The 21147-nt window shown below is 40.8% G+C and overlaps 1 protein-coding gene across 4 annotated transcripts in view; it reads left to right on the forward strand.

Moving 5' to 3' along the window:
- Nucleotides 1-20667, forward strand: part of INPP1 (inositol polyphosphate-1-phosphatase) — a 74469-nt gene extending 53802 nt beyond the window's left edge. For all 4 annotated transcript variants that reach the window (XM_075180048.1, XM_075180045.1, XM_075180047.1 and 1 more), the window contains exons 5-6: nt 196-370; nt 18086-20667. In XM_075180048.1, coding sequence (XP_075036149.1) covers nt 196-370; nt 18086-18644 — 734 coding nt within the window. In that variant the 3' untranslated portion in view covers nt 18645-20667. The remainder of the gene's footprint in view (nt 1-195; nt 371-18085) is intronic.
- The last annotated feature ends 480 nt before the right edge of the window (nt 20668-21147 follow it).

The following is a 21147-nucleotide window of genomic DNA, read 5'->3' on the forward strand; positions in this document are numbered from 1 at the left end:
TTTGGGTGATGCTATTATAATACAATTTATGATTTACACATAAAAAATAGTTTTCCTATTTTCTTTATTTTAATACGATTTTGAATATAGACAGGTAGAGTCTACGTTTAGTCTTGTTTTCAGATGTTGGGAAGTATCTTGTATTTTATGCCAATCTTAGAAACATTTTGATATCTTTCTGTCTTTTGATTCCAGACTCAACCTACCAATATATAAAAGGATCAGCAGATATTGAACCAAATAAAGGAATTTATCCAAAAGGTCTTCAGTGTGTTACCGTGTTAATAGGAGTTTACCTTCAAGATACAGGATTACCAGTAATGGGGGTGATTAATCAACCATTTGCAGTAAAGGATCCCATAACACTCAGGTAAGAAATTAATAACTAAAATCTACCATTTTCTATAGAAAAAACATTTTAGAAAAATATATATTCAATTGTCCATTACTTTAACTTTGCCAGTAGTGTGCAATATGGATAGAGCACCAATGTTTGGAGAGTGGCAAACAGAGCAATTATACAGACCCTTCAGAGGTTCTTTTGGCCGACATTTTATTTTTTCCTCCAATAAGTTTATATAAGTTACGTTCTAGCTCTTGGTGGCTTGAAAAGAAAGCAGGGCTGGAATGACCATGCCAGGTGGCCTAGCTTTGCAACGTTATAAGGCAAGGAGATTGAGAAATCATGTCTGGGTACAAAGTTACTTTACTATCTCGGTCCCTCCTATGTTAGTGTAGGACCTGTTGGATCCCTGCACTGGTTCTCAACGAGCTTCATGTAACTTATCTCTGAATGAGTCCTGTTTAGCCACCTCTTCAGGATTCACCACCACCACTAGAAGCAGTTTGACACATAATGGAGTTCTGGGAATGATGGATGGTAAATAATAGTATTTGTAGTCTTCAGGGCTGGTATTTAATTATGTGGGCTCCTCTACCAGGTTGGTATGTTATCAATCATTCACCCTGAACATTGTGTAATGATATTGGCATTTAATCGTCTGGGCATCCTGGATGGTATATAATTGTTTTAACATTCAGCTCTGCTTCTTTTTAATCCTTTGAGCGCTTTTTCTGTACTGGTATATAATCACTTTGGTCTCCATACAAAAGTTCTCAAAAGAATTTCACTCAGGAGTCAGAGAAGAAGTTTGTACCTTAACAGTGATAGGGATTGATGTGCCAGGTAGCCTCAACGCGTTTAATCCTATATACTTCGTCAGGAGAATGTGTATAGGTAATAAAAGTGATGACTTTATGTATTGAAGGCGATCGCCATCTTGCTCATGCACGGTAGATCGCACATCTGTGCATGCGCCCAAACCACTTTCAGTTCGGAGATTGCACAGTATATGTAAGGGGGTCTTGTATTCGGCCAGCTATATGCCGTAAATAAACAATAGGTCGAGAGCAGGTAAACCTATTAAGGAATAAAACAGTCAGTGTAATTTTATATAGCATTCGCCCCGTTTCTTACAAATGTAGGATAAGTGTCTATATTACATGGGAGTTACAAGCAATCTTTGAGAAGGGCAAAGAGTTCATGTAAAAAGTATAAAATATAAATAAAACACGACTGGTATAAAACTAGGTATATTTTAGTCAGTACTCTCTGGTAGCTAGAATATAAGTCCCTTTTTTGGCCGCTACTATCCCGATCCATACTAGTGGCACTTTTTCTGTTATGTATATATAATGAGTGTCTATATTATGGAAGAAAGCAGCATCCATGTTTATGAAGGGCATATCTAATGCATATTGTGAAATGATTAATAAATAGTAAGTAGGCACACATAAAAAAAAAATATATAAATAACACTTACATAATAAAAGGTGTTAAAAATCCAAGTGATAGTATATATAAATAAATAATCGGTAAACTAGCAAACAGGTACACAAGTAGTGCATCAATAAATATGTAGCCTATAAAAAAACAAGCATAGATCAAATCCAAATAGAATAGGAATAATAAATGGTAAAATAAGAATAATAAATAAAATGTATGACACAGATGTGACAAAGGACTCAAGAATCGGATTTCTCATGGCAATGGAATATCAAAATATGTCCGGGACTCAGGAACAAATGACGATGATCGTAATGGTGGACTTATTAATAATACAATGGTAATGAAACTCCAGGGTATTGTAGTGCCCCGTAATAACATATTATAAAAATCCCGTTATTCATAAAAAAGGTGCAATCTCATAACCCTCATTTAGGCCATGTGGACTTAGTGTATTGAGTTGGAAGATCCATAACATCTCCCTTTGGAATAGTTTATTTTGGACATCCCCCCCCCTCTAGGTCCTAGCTGGACATGTTCAGTAGCTTTAAAAGTAATAAAATGTGGATCTGAATTATGTTTAGTGATGAAATGTTTGGACACTGAGTGACTTTCAATTTTATTTTTTATGTTGCGAATATGTTCCTGTATTCTCAACTTTAGAGGCTGTTAAGACTACCTTCCTCGGTATAAACGGATTTAACAAATGTAACCACTGTAATGTCTGCCAGTATGTGCATAGAGACAAGAAAATCTTCTATAACCATGACAGTAGTGTTAAATTCAATATTAAACAATTAATGAATTGTCTAACTACATCTGTAATCTACGTATTAGAATGCACGTGTGAATTAAAGTATGTGGGTAAAACCAAACGCCCACTAAAGCTGAGAATACAAGAACATATTCACAACACGAAAGATAAAATTGAAAGCCATTCAGTGTCCAAACATTTCATCACTAAACACAATAAATATATATATATATATATATATATATATATATATATATATATATATATGTGTGTATATCTATTATTAATGTTGCATGTAATTAACGGCATTCCACCATTATTTTGTGAGAGGGGGGGCATGGTGTTGGAGGGTCTACATTTTAAAACGCATTAAAGCTTGAATTTGGCATGCAAATGGAGAACTGTCCACAGGTGCCGCATGCCAAATTTCAGAAAAAAAGAATAAAAAAATTACAAATTAGGAATAATCTAAACTTCAAAATCTCACCGTTTTTTTTCCACCTCCTGTTTTGCAAAGGTCACCGTTTTTCTGTTTTTTTTTGGGAAAGCATAACTCTGTGTACAGGGCGTTTAGCGACTTGGGGTTTGTTTTGTAAGAAAGCTATTAGGGCTGAGGAGTGCCTTTTGAGGGTTTAAAATTTTGAGAAATTTACAGTTTTTTTACAATTTGGTAAAATATGCCCCATTTTAAAGATAGGGGATTTCATAATGTTGCGCATGTCAGATAGAGGTGTGTGCTGGGTGTACTCAGACTGGCTTCACTTGAAAGCACAAATATGGCTGGACCCTCTCGCTAAGAAATTCTCTTCTGTTAGCCAGAGAAATTAGCCACATTTGCCTGATAACAGGAAGAGGGCAGGGTTTTGGGGCTGCGTGTGGCACCTCTCTCTTTATAAAGTTTAATGAGTTCCGTGCGGTGCCAGAGGGGGTTGCTACAGAGTCCGTTTTAAACTTCCTGCCCCTCAGTGACGTCAGTTAATTTTTTCACTGCACTGAGCTGGGGGCGAGAAATTTAAAAGTGCTCAGGTGCCTGCGGTGATTTAAAAAAAAAAAAAAAAAACGTGTGGTCCCCCCTCTATTCAGTATTAACCCTAGTGCTGCCAGCCTACTGCTGGTTCCTTGAAAATCGGGGAAAAATTTGCATGGGGTCCCCCCGATTTTCAAGGAACCAGCACTAGGCAAACTAGCTGTGGTTGGTAGCACTATAGCAGGGAAATGGATTCCCTAGGGAGTGGGATTTTCCCAAGACCATGGGAAACCCTTAATACTATAAATAAACCTACAGCAATGAGCTTCAGTGTAGAAGCTGTTTGCGGCGGTCCTGCTCTTTTTTTTCATCAATCAAGAATGAAGAATCGTGGATGTTACAAATCTGGGGCCCTCCTGGCTGAAGACAAAAAGACTTCAAGCAACAAGGGGGATTTGTGCCCAAGAAGAACAGAAGACATTACAAGTAGGGACTTTTAGATACAAATACTTTTGGGACATTAAAAGCAGGGCTGCCGAGAGGGGGGGTGGGGGGTGGACGGGTACATTTTACCCGGGCCCGGCCATGCAGGGGGCCCACGCCGGACCCTGACTAATTTTAAAAAAAATTATTTTCTTTTCTTTTTTTTTTCTCGCGGGGGGTGGGTTGGTGTCCGTCTTGCTCGTTATCGCGGCGCCGGCGTCCCTCCTCTCCTCTCTGCTCCATTCACACTGACTGTCGGGCGTGACATCAACAAGTCACGCCCGACAGTCAGTGAGCAGTGCCACAGAGAGGACCAAGCAAGAAGAAATAAGAGAATACAGAAGAGAAGAAAAGAAAAGAAAGAAGCTAACAAAAGGTAAGTAAAGAAACGGAGAGGCAAGGGGAGGAAAGCAGAAAGGGATAGTGCTATAAAGAAGGGGTGGGAGAGAGAAAAAGAAGCGGGAGAGAGGCACAGAGGGAAAAAGAAGGGGGGGGGAAGCAGCATGGAGGGCGCAGTGTGAGCATAAGGGGTAACAGTTTAGTAGTGATGAAGGGGCACAGTAATGTGTGTGTGTGTGTGTGTGATGGCACAGGGGGCTTGTTGCAATGTAGTGTGTGTGAGGTAGGTGGTGGCTAATTAATGGGTGCTATTTTGTTTGTAGGGTGATGGTGAGGCAATTTAATAGTGGGGACTATTTAAGATGGGGTGGTTTGGGGGCTATTGAATGTGGGGGTGAGTTTGGGGAGAAATGTCTATTTATTAAATGTGACTATGAATTATTTAATGGCAGTGATGGTTGCGGGAAATATTTATTGCTGGGGCTGTTTGCAGGAAGGGAAATAGGCTTATTTATTAAATGTGAACACTATTATTTTAATGTTGGGGCTGGAGGAAGGCCTAATTATTAATCGTGGGTGCTATTGATTTAACGCCGGGGCTGGCTGTAATTTTATAAATGTAGCCATTTTTTTTTTTCCAAAGAGGTCCTCCAACATTCCAGGATCCAGACAAGCCGCAGCTAAAGAAACCAGCAGCCACAGGTGGTGAAAGTGAGAAGAACAGGTAGGAGAGAGAGCAGCAGAGTGTGTGAAATGTTGTGATTCTAGTAGGGACAATGTGTAACGCTCTGGTCCCACAGATAGTACCTGTCTCCTTACCTGCAGTCCATTCATCTGGAAACTGCCATGTCCCAGCATCAGACATTCTCCAGTTCATTCATTCAGCTATATTCAGATCTGTGCAGGTGCAAGCCTATCGCACTTCAGGACCTCCTCCCTCTTTTTCATTGGCTAAGCACTTCTGGAGCACTATTTAAACCTCCTGGATTCACCTGTCTGATGCTTGTTCTTCAAGCTCACTTCCAGCCTGTGGTTCTGGTTCCTGTTCTCCTTGTGGTCTGCCTGTGTTCCAGTCTGCTCTCAGTTCGTGGTCTGTGCTAAACCATCACTGTTCCAGTACCTCTCTTACCATCTCCAGTGTACTTCATCGTGACAGCTCCGGTTCTCTCATTGCTACCACTCAGAGCCGCTATTACACCTGTGACTCCTCAGCTGCTATCACGAGTTACCTCCGCTACTCCAGCCTGTTCTCAGTCTCTGGCCGTTTTGAACCTTCGCTGCTCCAGTACCTCTATTACCATCTCCAGTGTTCTTCATCGTGACAGCTTCAGTTCTCTCATCGCTACCGCTCAGTGCTGCTACTCTCTCTGTGACTCATCAGCTGTTACTACGAGTTACCTCCACAACTCCAGTTTGCTCTCAGCCTGCAGCCGTGTTGAACTATCGCTGTTCCAGTACCTCTATTACCATTTTCAGTGCACTCTATTATGACAGCTCCAGTTCTCTTATCACTACCGTTCAGAGCTGCTATTTCATCTGGGAATCATCAGCTGTTACTACGAGTTACCTCCACCACTCCAGTCAGCCTTCAGCCTCCGGTTGTGTTGAACTATTGCTGCTCCAGTACTTCCATTACCATCTCCAGAGTACTTCCTAGTGACAGCCTCTGTCCTCTCGTTGTATACCACAGAGCACCTATCTTCTAGTGACTCATTGGCTGCTGACCATCAGCCTATATTATTGTTGTGCCTGTATTTATACCACTCGTCTGTGGACTCCATCGTCTCTATCCACTTCACCTGGCTCCCCCACATCGTTCTGCTGTACACTCACTCACGGGACCGCGACCTGCAGACTTGGTGCAGCTAAGACCATACCTCCTTGTGGGGGTTCCTGGTGAAAACCACCTGTCTGTTAGACTCCGCACCCGTGGGTGGGCTTAGCCATGTTCAGCAGAGCCTAGGAATCAATTTCCTGTAAGCCAACTGTGACACAATGCCAATTTTTGGTGAGTGTTGTGCCCAATGTAAGGTGCAGGCCAAGACTGAACTCTTTCTGTACACACTGCATTCTTTATATACTACACTGTGGTGCTAGATGTCCTGAAAGTCAGGAGTGCTTGGACATATGTCATGCTCCGGTGAATTCAAGACCTAGTGATTTTGATGTGCTAGCCACGCCCCAATGGTGCATTACCACGCCCCCAATTGTATGACCAAATCCCTGATTTTTTAGCCTACTCGCTTACACACACTTTACTGACATGCTGCCCATCACACACACACTTTACTGACATGCTGCCCATCACACACACACTTTACAGACATGCTGCCCATCACACACACACTTTACTGACATGCTGCCCATCACACACACACTTTACTGACATGCTGCCCATCACACACACACTTTACTGACATGCTGCCCATCACACACACACTTTACTGACATGCTGCCCATCACACACACATTTTACTGACATGCTGCCCATCACACACACACTTTACTGACATGCTGCCCATCACACACACACTTTACTGACATGCTGCCCATCACACACACACTTTACTGACATGCTGCCCATCACACACACACTTTACTGACATGCTGCCCATCACACACACACTTTACTGACATGCTGCCCATCACACACACACTTTACTGACATGCTGCCCATCACACACACACTTTACTGACATGCTGCCCATCACACACACACTTTACTGACATGCTGCCCATCACACACACTTTACTGTCATACTGCCCATCACACACACACTATGCTGACATGCTGCCCGTCACACACGCTTTGCTGACATGCTGCCCGTCACACACGCTTTACTGACATGCTGCCCATCACACATGCTTTACTGACATGCTGCCCATCACACACACACACACACACTTTACTGACATGCTACCCATCACACACTTTACTGACATGCTGCCCATCACACACACACTTTGCTGACATGCTGCCCGTCACACACACTTTACCGACATGCTGAACATCACACATGCTTTACTGACATGCTGCCCATCACACACACTTTACTGTCATACTGCCCATCACACACACTATGCTGACATGCTGCCCGTCACACACGCTTTGCTGACATGCTGCCCGTCACACACGCTTTACTGACATGCTGCCCATCACACATGCTTTACTGACATGCTGCCCATCACACACACACACACTTTACTGACATGCTACCCATCACACACTTTACTGACATGCTGCCCATCACACACACACTTTGCTGACATGCTGCCCGTCACACACACTTTACCGACATGCTGAACATCACACATGCTTTACTGACATGCTGCCCATCACACATGCTTTACTGACATGCTACCCATCACACACTTTACTGATATGCTGCCAATCACACATATACTTTACTGACAAGCTGCCCATCACACACACACACACACACACACATTTTACTAACATGCAGCCCATCACTTACCTTATTCATCCCTTCCGCATGCTGCTCCTCACACATGGGTCGACACCTGTCATGTGGTGCTCTTCCCATGTGACACCGAGGCTCAGAGAGAGGGGAGGGATTGGAAGATCCGTGGCCAATAATAGTAGGTGGCTGGTCCCAGAGGAGGGGCCAGCCACCAAATAATGGAGGCTTGATCTGGTCATTAAACCGGCCCAAAATAGACTGATTCTGTCCGGCCCAGCCTGCCCCTGCTAACAACATTCATTCTTTTACCCAATTATAAAATTTGAATAGTTTTTAAGACAGTCCTTGAATTACGAAAATTGCTGACAATAGCACTCTATAAATCACACTGTCCCTTCCTTTCCACTCGAGGATCTAGACGATACAGTCTTTAATTATAATTCAGGAAAGTCTGATCACTGGGCATACGATAACCCACTCCCTTTGATTTTATTGTGGCAACTACGATTTATCTGCCACACTTATATCAGAAAAGATTTTGAGTTTATACGAGAACTCTAATCCCCCCAGTGAGTGTTTTTTTTAAATACACGTCTTTTGTGTTTATATTTTTGGTTTTAATATTTCACATTATCTTTGGCAAGATAATGTCCCATTATTTTTATTTCATAATTAATAAAACTTACGTTTTAGGGTGGAGTGCTGTTTAGCCTTTTCTTATTGAACTCTGTTTCGTTTCTCTTTTTCCATAATTAATCACAAGGCTAGCACCACCTCCTGTATAAAATTGAATTCAATTACTAGATATAGATATCACACAGGAGGTTCCCCTTTTTCTCTTTTTTTCTCCTTGTACGGAGCATTCCTTTCTCGTTTCTTGGTAGTGAGCAGAGCAGCATCGGCATGAGAACGAGCCAAGCGGCCAGCATCCCCATCCTGATCCTACCCACTAACACTACACTACGGAACCCCTCACACTACACCACTACGGCACTGGACCCCTCACACTACACCCCTACAGCACTGCACCTACCCCCTCACACTACACCCCTAAAGCACTGCACCTACCCCCTCACATTACACCTATACAGAACTGAACTTACCCCCCACTACATATCTACACCACTGCATGTACCCCGCTCACACTAGATCTCTATAGCACTGCATGTACCCCCCCTTCACACTACACCTTTACAGAACTACACCTACCCCTCACACTACACCTCTACAGCCCTGCACATACCCCCTCTCACTACAGCACTGTATTGCACCCCTCTCACTGCACCTCTAAAGCATTTCACAACACCTCTCACAATTCTAAAAGTCTATGTACCCCATTGCATCCCTTAATAATACCAAAGTATCAGTCCATAACCTTGTTCCTTAAACCCACCCAAGATACATAAACTGCAATAGTATCCCTCTCCTCACACATGAAAACTGTACCCCTAAGTATACACAGTTCAGTTAATTATCTACACTGCGTCTCATGCACCCCTCCCACACTGCATATTTAATTTAATTGTTTCCCTTCCACACTGAATCACATGCACTCCTCATACACTGCACTCTCATTTCACTGCTCCACCTCTGCACCCATCACACTACACTCCTCACAAACTTCTCTGCACTCCTCACCCACTTCTCTGCTCTCACCCACTTCCAGTGTCACCATCAGGAGGTGTACGGGAAGTACAGCTTTATGGGGCCCGGACAGACAGGAGTGTCTATCCGGGCACCCGAACTGTATGGGCCACTTCGTCTGACCAATCTGCCCCTCGCGATGCTGCGGCTCCAAGATACCGTTAGACTGGGAGTGTGCGGCGCGGTGATGTTATTCCTGTGCGTCAAGCTCACATTTTATCAGTGACCAGGAGCCGTAGCATCGCTTAAAGAACAAGGTAAGTTTATTGAGCATTTATTATGATGGAGGGGCGTTTATTATGATGGGGGAGGGGGGGGGAGCTGAGCATTTTCTGTGATGAGATGGTGAGGAGGGGAGTGGAATATTTACTGTAATGGGATGGTGAGGGGGTAGCGGAGCATTTGTGTGATGGAATGATGAAAGGGCATTTACTATGATAGGGAGGGAGCAGAGAATGTACTGTGCAGAGGGAGGGGGCACATGTACGGTGCAGAGGGACGGTGGGGAGCCTGCCACATTTATTAGTACTGGGCCCCACAGATTCTGATGGCAGCCCTGTCTAGAAGACACATTCTGATTTTTAGACTACAGAGAAGCTACAGTAGAAGTGCATGGTAATCTGCAAGTACAGCAATATGTGTGTGAGAGATCGGGATGTACTTTCAGAGATCGTGCAGTAATGATTTTAGTGAAATTAGTTGGCAGGATTCTCACTTCCTGTTCTTGCAGCACATAGGCAGTTCTTTAGAATGAAATATTATACTCACTGAAACATAGGTTGTTTTTCTTTTTTGTTTTTTTTTAAAATTATTCACCTGCCTTGCATTTTTAAAGGATTTGTGCACTTGTGCCAGGCACTGTCGTGATAGCACATGGCCGGTGGGTAGCAATAAGTGCTGTAGAGACACAACCAATCAGAGACTGCCATCCTGCTTGCTCTCTCTGTCACTGCTGACAGTGAGAGCAAGCAGCACGATCAGTGTTCGGGTCAACACTTTGCCTTCCCCACATACTTCTTGATTTGATCTGCCCTTCTACCTGCGCCCTGTACTTTCCAAGTGTCCCCAGACAGCAGCTATGAGCAGGATTGGGAGCACCACTGGCTCCCTGCTCTCCTGAGACTCATGCACAAGCTTAGGTGCAAAAACCCTCCCAGCAAGCCAGAGCCTGTCCCACCGTCGTCCGTGTTGCTGCTTTCCACATTGGGCATCTAGCAGCATGGATTCTGAGCAGAGATTGAAGTAATCTGTCACTGAACCTATTTACAAATAATTGCTCAGATATAATAGAGTGGACTGTCCATTGCTTTAAATGAATCTGCTTGTAAATGCCCAACAGACAGCGAAGTAACTGGGAAAAGCAGCAGTTGTGACATGCCAGACCCCGGTGGTAGTCAGCATATCGATGCTGACTACACCGACAACACTTACCCCGATTTCAGCCAATCCCGATGCAGGAAGACGCCGGTGCTACTTGATGACATCAGTGAGATAGATAACGCTGGTCTTAAGGGAGTAATGGAAATATGTAGCTATGTACAGTGTACACCCCTTTCTAAAGTACATTGTACATAGCTGCATATTTACATTACCCCCTTAAGAGCAGAGTTACCAGCGTCGCCTATCTCACTGATGTCATCATGTCGCGCCGGCGTCTTTCTGCATCGGGATTGGCTGAAGCCAGTTCACAAAAGAGTCGTCATGGATCCTCGTCAGGAATCAGCCGTCCGGACTGAAGATGTTGGGGTAAGTGTTGTCTGTGCACTCGGCACCGTTAGGCTGTACCCCACCCCCAGATGCTGGGCGCTGTGGTGTTGGTGGTGGCGACTTCAGGCAACCAGAGCTTTTTGGTTCTGCTGTTTCTAACAGCTGTTTGGTCCTTTCATCTCAGCCAAGCTGAAAACGCAGAGCCATACCTATGGTACATGTCAAAGAGAGTGGGTGTACTCAGCCTGGCTTCACATGAGAATATAAATATGGCTGACTTTTTGCGCTAAGATTTTCATTTCTGTGCTGGAGAAATTAGCCATATATTCTATCCACAGGCGGGCTGGTTAGTGTTTTGGGGCTGAGAGGGGGCACCCTGGAGTATTATTAGTGCTCTCATTTCAAAGTTTAATCTCTCTGAGTAGTGCCAGAGCGGCTGTAACAGAGCCGTTTAACCTTTCCGCCCCTCAGTGACATCAGTTAATTTATTCACTGCACTGAGCTGGGGGCGGGAAATTTAAAAGTGCTCTGAGGTTCCTGCTGTGATCACCTATCTGTTATCTGTGTTCTGTGCCGAAAGCCAACGAGGTATGTAGCAAGTAATATAACATAGCTCTCCTTATAGCAGCTTACACGCTTTCCTCCTGCCGGCTTCAGAACCTGAATTTGGGGAGCACACGATATTCACAACCTGCGCTTCACAGCTGGAGAACATGAGCCACCTGGTGTATGCCATTGCGTGGCTCACTAACATGCCACACACTCGCTGTCCTCATACTGCATACCTGCCACTGCCCTGGAAATTGCACTGTTTTACAAATATAATAACATAATATTCTCTTTCATTTCAGACCTCGTTTAACTGTACGCCATTAGATGCACAGGTGTAGACATGTTTACATATATTTACTATATCCTTTCTCACGTTTATTAAATTCACATAACTTCTTGCTGTGTCTGCAAGATATGAAAGAATCAGTGGTAGTATATCTATTTTGTCTTCATTGGTCGACTTGGGTTGAAAGGAATAGAAGCATATGTGCTTGATTTTGCCTTTGTTTTTGAAAAGATATGATGCTTTTGTTTGAGTTGTATTATTCTATGTGCTGGGGTTTCTTACATTCCTGAGCTCCGTTACGTTTATCTCTGCTAGGAGATGGGAAAGTCTGGCTGCTATAGATGGACATACACTTCAAGTTGTCACACTGGCTGCACTCGGAGCGATGTGTCAGATAGTGTGCAGTATACTAGAACGTGCAGTATAAATCTCTATCTAGTCCACTGCACTGCGGATAAATTTATTCTAAAGTACTGTCAATCTCAGTGCATTGCACTATATAACTGCAGAGCGCATCTATATCTAGCCAAGTGCCCATCTCATTCACTGCAGTATCTGGAAGTAATGGTTCTCAGTGGAATGCATAGGATATAGAGAGATGCACTCTGCCAGAGACATTCAGAAGTGCAAGCTGACTGTGATCATCTGATAGTGGAAACAACACGGCAGCGTGTGGACACAAGAGAACACTTATGTGAGATTTCCATTGGAAACCACGAGATTAAATTCTGTCCACTAGTAAAACCACCAATAGCTGGACTTTGGGTAAGAAAGCAAAATTTACGTTTTCAATTTAAGGGTCTAATAGAAGTCAGCTTGTATGATACAGATCCATTTATTCTCTTATTTCGATGGAGAGACTCTGAGATGATTCTATTCAGATTGAGGTTGTAGGGACCCTTTTTAGGGGGTTTACCTTGGACGTCTGCGCCTCTTATTGGTGTTTTGGTTGCTATTGCTGCCGTTACGGGTGTCACGGTTGTCCCAATTTCCGTGGATGGAGTCTTGTGTTTTGTTGGTTCTGCCGTAGCGCAACTTGGTGGTCCTGGGTGTGGAGAAAAGACGGTGTAGGAGGGGAAGAGAGATAGGAGGTGGGTGGGAAAAAACAACAAGGTATAGAATGGTTGTGGTACAGACAATATACTGGCGTGCTATGTATTGCAGCTGGGTGATTATAGCTTTTTCGGATATTTATTGTTGCAGCTCTTTTGCTAAAACGTTTATAGCTCTATTGTGGTGTATATTGGCTGTAATGTATAGGGGCTATATAGTTTTTAGCTCCCTTTTTTTCCCTTGTGGAGAAAAGCAAGGTGTTTATAGCTCTCGAAATCTAGCTCTCGGTAGTTGCTCTTGTTGTTAGTGGGAGCTAATGTTTATAGCTGTGGTCTGTATGTGGGTATGAAACGTTTATAGCTTTGGTGTGTCTGTCGTGTGTCTAAGTGGGGGAAGGGTTGTGGATTGTGGGTGTGTTAAGTGTGTTTGTTCTATTAGTATAGAACAGGTGGGTCTGTTCAGCTTTTTGTAAAGTAAAAATATTGATAATAAATTTATAAGCCTAGAATTGTACTACCGTTAAAAAGAATAACTTGGCCCATCTAATTTCCACTATTTTTCTTAATACCTAAAAAACAAGAGTTTTAATATTGCTCTATTATACTAACCTCTACCACCTCTGTTAGATGACTATCCCACATATCCACTACCATTTTGATAAAGTAATTTTTCCTAATATTTCCTTTAAACCTAGCACCCTCCATTTCCAGTGCATGGCTTTCTCTCATACATACCCCAATGCCCACCAGCTTTGTGATCACATGCACACATGCCATCCCCAAGTGCACCAGCTTTATTCTCATGTCACCCCCTGTGCACCAGCTTTTCTCTCACGTCACTCCTATGTTCTGAAGGTTTTTTTTATCACATTACACCCTGTGTCCCTGCTTTTCTCTCAATTGTCAACCCTTGCCCACAAGCTTTTCTTTCTCATGTCACATCATACCCCAGCTTTCCTTTCATATTCCCGCTTGCATACCAGCTTTGCTTTCACATGTCACCCCTTGCGTACCAGCTTTTCTTTCAATTGTCACAGCCTATGCAGCAGTATAATTTTCTTTTACATTACTCCTATGTGCCCATGATTTTTTATCATGTCACAGCTTGTGTTCCAGCTTTTATCACACATCACCCCCTGTGCACCAGCTTTTCTCTCAATTGTCACAACCTATGCACCAGTATCCAGCATCCTTAATTACTATAAAGAAAACAAATTAGCTCTACACTGTTTTTGGTAATAAATCCAGGGAGATATTCAGTTATGTGTCTGAGGGGAGTTGGTAAATATAGACCATGTGTGTATGAAATAGAAATAATAAGTGTACACAAATATAAGTGAATAATGTCAATATGTTCGCTTTTCCCTAGGGGGTATAGTAATACCAGTACAAACAAATCCCACTCACCTATGGACACAAATTATTATTCCACAGGTAGAAAAGTTCTTGTCAATATGAACAATCTGAATAGAATCATCTAAGAAGACTCTCTATCGAAACAATAAGAGAATAAATGGACCTGTATCATACAAACTGACTTCTATCAGTCCCTTAAATTGTAAACGTAACTTGTGCTTTTTTTACCCAAAGTCCAGCTATTGGTGGTTTATCTCGCTTGCTGTCTCTCCCTTATATGGCAGTTGCAACTTACTTCTGAATGTCTCTGGTAGAGTGCATCGCTCTATATCCTATGCATTCCACTAAGAACCATTACTTCCTGATAATGCAGTGAATGAGATGGGCTCTTGGCTAGATATACATGCGCTCTGCAGTTATATAGTGTAATGCACTGAGATTGACAGTACTTTAGAATAAATTTATCCACAGAAACTTGCTGTCAAAATGATGCGATTCACCGCAAATCGCATCATTTTGACAGCAAGTTTCTGTATGCGGAATACTTGCCTGCTCTCTCTCGGGAGTCTGGGAGACCTACCCGAATTTCGGGAGTTTCCCGGACATTTTGGGAGAGTTTGCAAGTATGCTTTTAAAACATGTCTATGTTAATGTAGCGGCAATTCATGGGTCTATATCCTCCTTGTCAGGCTTCACAGAGTTGCAGTAGCAAGTACCATCGGTCCAACCGGCGTGCACACCAGCAGTGCCCCTCTTTCATACTGACTACTGTGCACTGATTCCAAATCTTGTGTATAGCGAATGATAAAAGAAACACTGGTGCAAAAATACTTAATGGAGTGAGAGTTATATCGAATTTTTATTTAGTCTGTTTAATAATCTCAATCTGTGATTTAATTTTATTAAACATACAAAATGCATATAAAGCTAAACGTTATAAAAGAGGAACATGTACCAAATACATAAATCAAAGCAATAATAATGTAAGCAATCTAATGTAATGAAACCTTTAAAGTAAAACACGTATTAATCACGTATTAATTAATCAATTCAATTATTGAATGAAAATCATAAGCTGAAAGGCATTCCTGCCAAATATAATTCACAAAAACAGAAAAGAGGAAAAAAATGTGTGTACAAGGAGCACTCCATGGCCCACATTTTAAATATGCATTTGTACATTATTGGTATATGTGACAGGATGGACCGTCTATGCCACCCTGTCTGTTTTTACTGGGAATCGGCAGGGGTTATTTTGCCATCGTGCTCTTTTGTTATCCCAAGTGTGCCCTCTAACCGCAGTAGGAGGGGCTTACAATGCTGCCACCACTGGACTTCTTCACGGCATCCAGAACCCCATTCCTTTTGGGTAACTGTCGCTGCTAGGGTACCCCTGGCTGGTACACCTTGGCCTCTTACTATTGATCAGGGTTGCTGTGGATGGATCCCCCATGGCCTATCACACTGCCCAAAGCTGCTGGGTAGCGGGCAGAGCGGTGGTCCCGGAAAGCTGGGTCCAAACCTCAGTACAGCCGGAAACGGATTTGAGTTGGGTCTTATCTGTTGCTGGGTAGCGGGTAGTAGGAATTTCAGCATGGAAGAAGTTGTCAAGTAGGTCTTGAAGAAAGTGATGTTTATCTGCTGAAGTGCCCTGATAAGGACAGTTCACACTGGTTTAAGGTACTGGTTTAAGATCAAGAGGTCAGAAGAAACAAGAATGATACATTTCAGTACAAACCAGTGCTGTTTTATACAGTTTTTGACACAGCCTCGCAGGGGGTAAGCCAGCCCCCTAAAGTCTGAGTTATTTTTAGAATCAAAATGCAATATGTTTCCACATGGATTTAAATGCATTTTATACTTAACAAAATTTGCAGTGTTGATCACTCATATTGAATAGACTAACTTAGCATTTCCTGCTATCAGCAAAACAGACACCCTCCCTGCATATGCCTAATTGGAGATTTCCTCTAGCAAAGATACAAAACACAAATTAATCTCTTCCCTGGCTCTGTCTTAGCCATAAATACATTTCCTATAATAAAAAAAAATGGACACAATATAATAAAATAAGTACATTTCCAATACACAGTATCAAGAATCAGTACATTTGCAACAATATAAATTTGCACACTGTGCTAATAATTTAAATATATTGCAATAAGTTACTTATAAGTTATCCAATTTGCTAGCGAAATATTAAAAATGAATTATGAAACTAGAAATCCCCCCAAAAAAACTGTTAAAATGAAGCCAATAGCTGCCAAAACACTTCACTACTCCTTAAATAACATATAGTTGACTGGTAACCCTTATTGGTGTTTATCATATTTTTCTTAAGTTATTTGTTATAGTGTTGTTATAATATTGGCAATGACCATATAACAAAGGTACTTTAAGCAGTGTGTGTGCGTCATGTCTGTTTTATTCACAGGGAATTCGCCTGGATGGTTTCCCTCATAAAATCAGATCCATCCCATTAAATTATCCTTGATGTGATTTGGATTTGTTGGTGAATATTTAATACCAATGCTGCTATACTATGCAGACAAAACACTATTGTTATGCGGTATTTGTAGTCCCCTTCCTGATGTAGATAGGAAGTAAAGCAGCTGATTGCTGCAGTCTATGTTCTAATGCACACTAGTCTCAATGCATAATTATTAACCTTGGTGTTTATTCACTGCTGCTATGTTAAGCAGATAAAAAGTTATTGTCATGCAGCATCTGTAGGCGCCTTTTCAATGTAGCCAGACTGAGAGAGTCAGATGCTTTGTTACACTCATTCACTCATTCTTGGTACAAGCTGCATTATTCTGACCAAATTTTCTAAAAAAGGCAAAAGGGTCTGCTTATTATTATGAGAAAGTGGAGTAGCAAACGTGGCGTAACGCCGCCACACGTTTCACTATTAGATTTGTTCTCATTCTGTTAAGACATAAATTAAACTTTAACCAAGAATATTTAAGGAGAAAAACTAAGAACTTGAATATAAAGGGGGTGGCCCTAAAGTCGTAGGAAGTTGTGTGATGTTTTTGAAAGTTTCACCCTGTGTGTTTTCCAGAGCATCTGCCAACCTGCAAAAATAGATGGCTTGCTTTTACAGGGGTATTTCTAAAGAGTGTGAAATTCAGTATTGTTTCTAAAAAACAGATGGTCTGATCTCTGTTTAGTCCCAAAACGAGATAGCCATTGATGATCTAAAATTGTGACTGCACACACAGACAGGTCCCTGAGTGGTCTGGAATTGATTCAACCATTTGTCTCCTATCTCATCCAATTTGACCATTCACATGAGGGGCATATTGGAAGTGATATTGTCGATCTTGTGTGGCCTTAAAAAAAGCATGATGTCTGGTTCTTTGAACAAATAAAAGATAGCCTAAGACAAGTCTGAAGCTTACAATCATCAAAATAAATAGATAAAGCAAATGAATAGAAAAACAAAAGCATTGTATTATTTTCATAAAATGATGCCTACATTTTTTTAAATGAATAAGTGTGCGCGAAACTGAATGTAAAAATGAATGACTAACAAAAGAAAACAGCACAAGAAACACGCACTAAAATGCGTAGCATCAAGTATAGAAAAAATAACTCCCTTTTAATCAAGCTTGCAAAAACTACATCTAAAGAAGCAGATATAAAGTCACAATGTCATACTTACTATTACATTAAATCCTAAGAGTGATAATGAGCCTTACATATTTCATTTGGCGTTTATTCATGTTTTTTAGGTGGAAAGGTCAGTGGTACTGGGGTTTGTCATATATGGGATCTAACATCTGCTCCATGCAGTTTTCTTCTACCAATGGACTCGCTGACAACAGACTAGGATGTGGCTCTCCAAGGCATACCATGCATGGAAAGAATTGCTATGGAGTGGTCACCAGCTCTGCTGAAGCAAAGAATGTTCTCGGTTCTCTCGAGAAAGTGTGCAATGAAAATTTGCATTTTGCTGCTGGAGCAGGCTACAAATGCCTTTGTGTGATTCAGGGCCTTGTGGACTTCTATGTGTTTTCTGAAGACACCACATTTAAGTGGGATACGTGTGCTCCTGATGCCATCCTGAAATCTTTAGGAGGTGGAATTTTGGACCTTTCAGAGTGTCTCAAATCTATAAAGCAGAATAAAAAACTATCGGTCAGTCCTCAACTGCTGTACAATTCAGAGGTGCAAGGAGCAAGAGGAGCAGACAGATGGGCTAATAAAGGAGGACTTGTGGCTTACAAATCCGAAGAAGATCTAGAAAGTTTTATGGACCTCTTTGTAAAAAATATGCTTTTACAAAATTAACTGCATCATTATTATGCATATGTTATATTTTAAGGTTAAATTTAACTAAACACGTGTATTTTACATGTCTTGCATATATACAGTAACTGTAATATCCTAACTTCCTAACTACTACTACTATAGTCTATAGACAAACAACTGTGTTTATTAATATCTAATATAAGGAATATTTTAGCTCTCTGTAACCTGGGAGTACAGTGGTGGTAATATATTCTAAAACCAATGGCAACACAAAAAGGCCAAGCAAAGTGAAATAAGGCACCATTCTGTGCCATAATTCCAAACTATGCAGTGTCACTTAATTGCTACAGATTTGAAACAATAAACCATTTTTTACATATATTTATTGGCTGTCCCTTATCTGCATGTATATCTTTATTAGATAAGTAAAGTAGCCTGATCTTCAAATTATGTAGTGTCAAAACACTACTTAAATCAAGGCTATTAATATTTCATGTGCTAATAATGACAGAACTGTATCTTCTTTAAATACAGAAAAGAACAATTTATATAGCATCATAGACATGTATTAGTAAACAGTAATCAGTTAATCCAGCATAAATCTGTATTTTTGTATTGCTTCAATTCTATATTTTGATCTTACCATTCCTGAATATGTTTATTTCCAATTGTTTATTAAAAAATAAAATGGGAACTGTGTTTTAGAGGCAAAAGCTGACTTTTATAGCTGCCATTTTATATAAAAATGTTTAGTAATAGAGGCAAAATTATTGCTTAAACAAACCACCTTATATTTATCGTATACACAACAATTTCAGTAATTTTTGCTTTTGTTGTTACCCATATTAGATTATATTTGATTATCTGCAAAAGTGGATATCCTTTCTTAAATCATGATGACATGTTTTACAATTATTTTTTATTCCAAGAACAAACTTGTAAATCACAGTAATGTTGATTTTACAGTTGCTAAAAATATTAGTTTTATATAAAAAGACAAGGACTGATACAAAAATGGCGCAAGGATTTCATTATTGTTTTATTTGTAAGGCATGTAAAAATAATGGCCTTACTAAAACAAGACCAATCACAATGTTCAACTCAAATTCCAGAGGGGAGGAACATTTGGCATTAATCAGACCATTAGCTGCAACACAGAAGGTGTTATATATATATGCTGGAGTGAACCTGTGTACTTCAGTATATAGGCAGAACGAAACGTACTCTAAATTTTAGGAATGCTAAATATATAGCCAACATTAAAAAAGGTTTGAGGACACATAGGGGTATATTTACTAAATTGCGGGTTTAAAAATGTGGAGATGTTGCCTGTAGCAACCAATAACATTCTAGCTGTCATTTTGTAGAATGTACTAAATAAATGATAACTAGCATCTAGTTGGTTGCTATAGGGAACATCTCCCAATTTTTCAAAATCATTGTTTAGTAAATATACCCCATAGTGTCTCAGAAACCATTTCATAAATAGTCACAAGTACAATCCAAAATAATTAACATTTATGGGAATCCAACATGTACAAAAATTTTGGAGAGGCGGTAATTACTTGTAGAACATCTCGCATATCGAAGCCAAGGGTATTTACACAATGAAGACTTTAATGCCATTTCGACAAAACATTGACTTCACCCTTGGTTCATTTTTGACTTTGTGAGTGAATTTAAAATATAGAATAAAAGGAATAAGTTATTTCTCAATTTACATTATTAAGACTCCCCTATGGTCTAATCTCACATTTTTCATATACATATTTTTATTTATTTTTATCTTAATGTTTTATTTTTATTTGAATATCTTATTTACTTTATTGTATTAATAAATTATATCTATTTGTATCTAGATTATTTATTGCTATTCTATATACCATTTTATCTTCTATGTTTCATCTTTATCTCTATACAATTTAGGTACACCTTATATTTTGGTATGATTAACTGGATAGAGACACAGAGCTGGCAGTCGTGCTAGCATTTTTTTAAATTTAAATTTTAATTGTATTTTTTACATTTTTGAACTAATAAAGAAAACTCTGCCCAATCAGAATGCGTAGACCGACTATTTAGAACCCAACATACACTGAATTATCATCCTTGACAAAGTACGTTCATCGAATGAAATGCATTGGAGCCTCTTGACACTTTATTGCAGCCGTCCATTTGCATACCAGTGACTCAATTCTGCGTGTCACGGTTTTGTACACTGAATTCTTGGACCTGTCCAAGCGGTTTATCGGTGACTAGAAGCTTGAACAGTACAGTCTGTAGTATAACAACACAAAGAGAGTAATTGCAGCATGAACAGTTCCACTAGCAGAGTAACAAGGGCAGGAACAGCTTAGCAATATAGCCTGTAATATAATAGCACAATGAAAGCAGTTGTAGCATGAACAGTCCAGCTAGCAGAGTGACAGCGACAAGTGCAGCTTGGGTATTTGGGGCCACAGTATGGCAGCACAGTGAAGAGAGGTGCAGTTTTAACAGTCCAGCCAGCAGGGTAACAAAGACAAGTGCAGCCTGAGTGGAA

The sequence above is a fragment of the Mixophyes fleayi genome, chromosome 7, assembly GCF_038048845.1.
Source record: "Mixophyes fleayi isolate aMixFle1 chromosome 7, aMixFle1.hap1, whole genome shotgun sequence".
Classification (NCBI taxonomy): Eukaryota; Metazoa; Chordata; class Amphibia; order Anura; family Limnodynastidae; genus Mixophyes; species Mixophyes fleayi.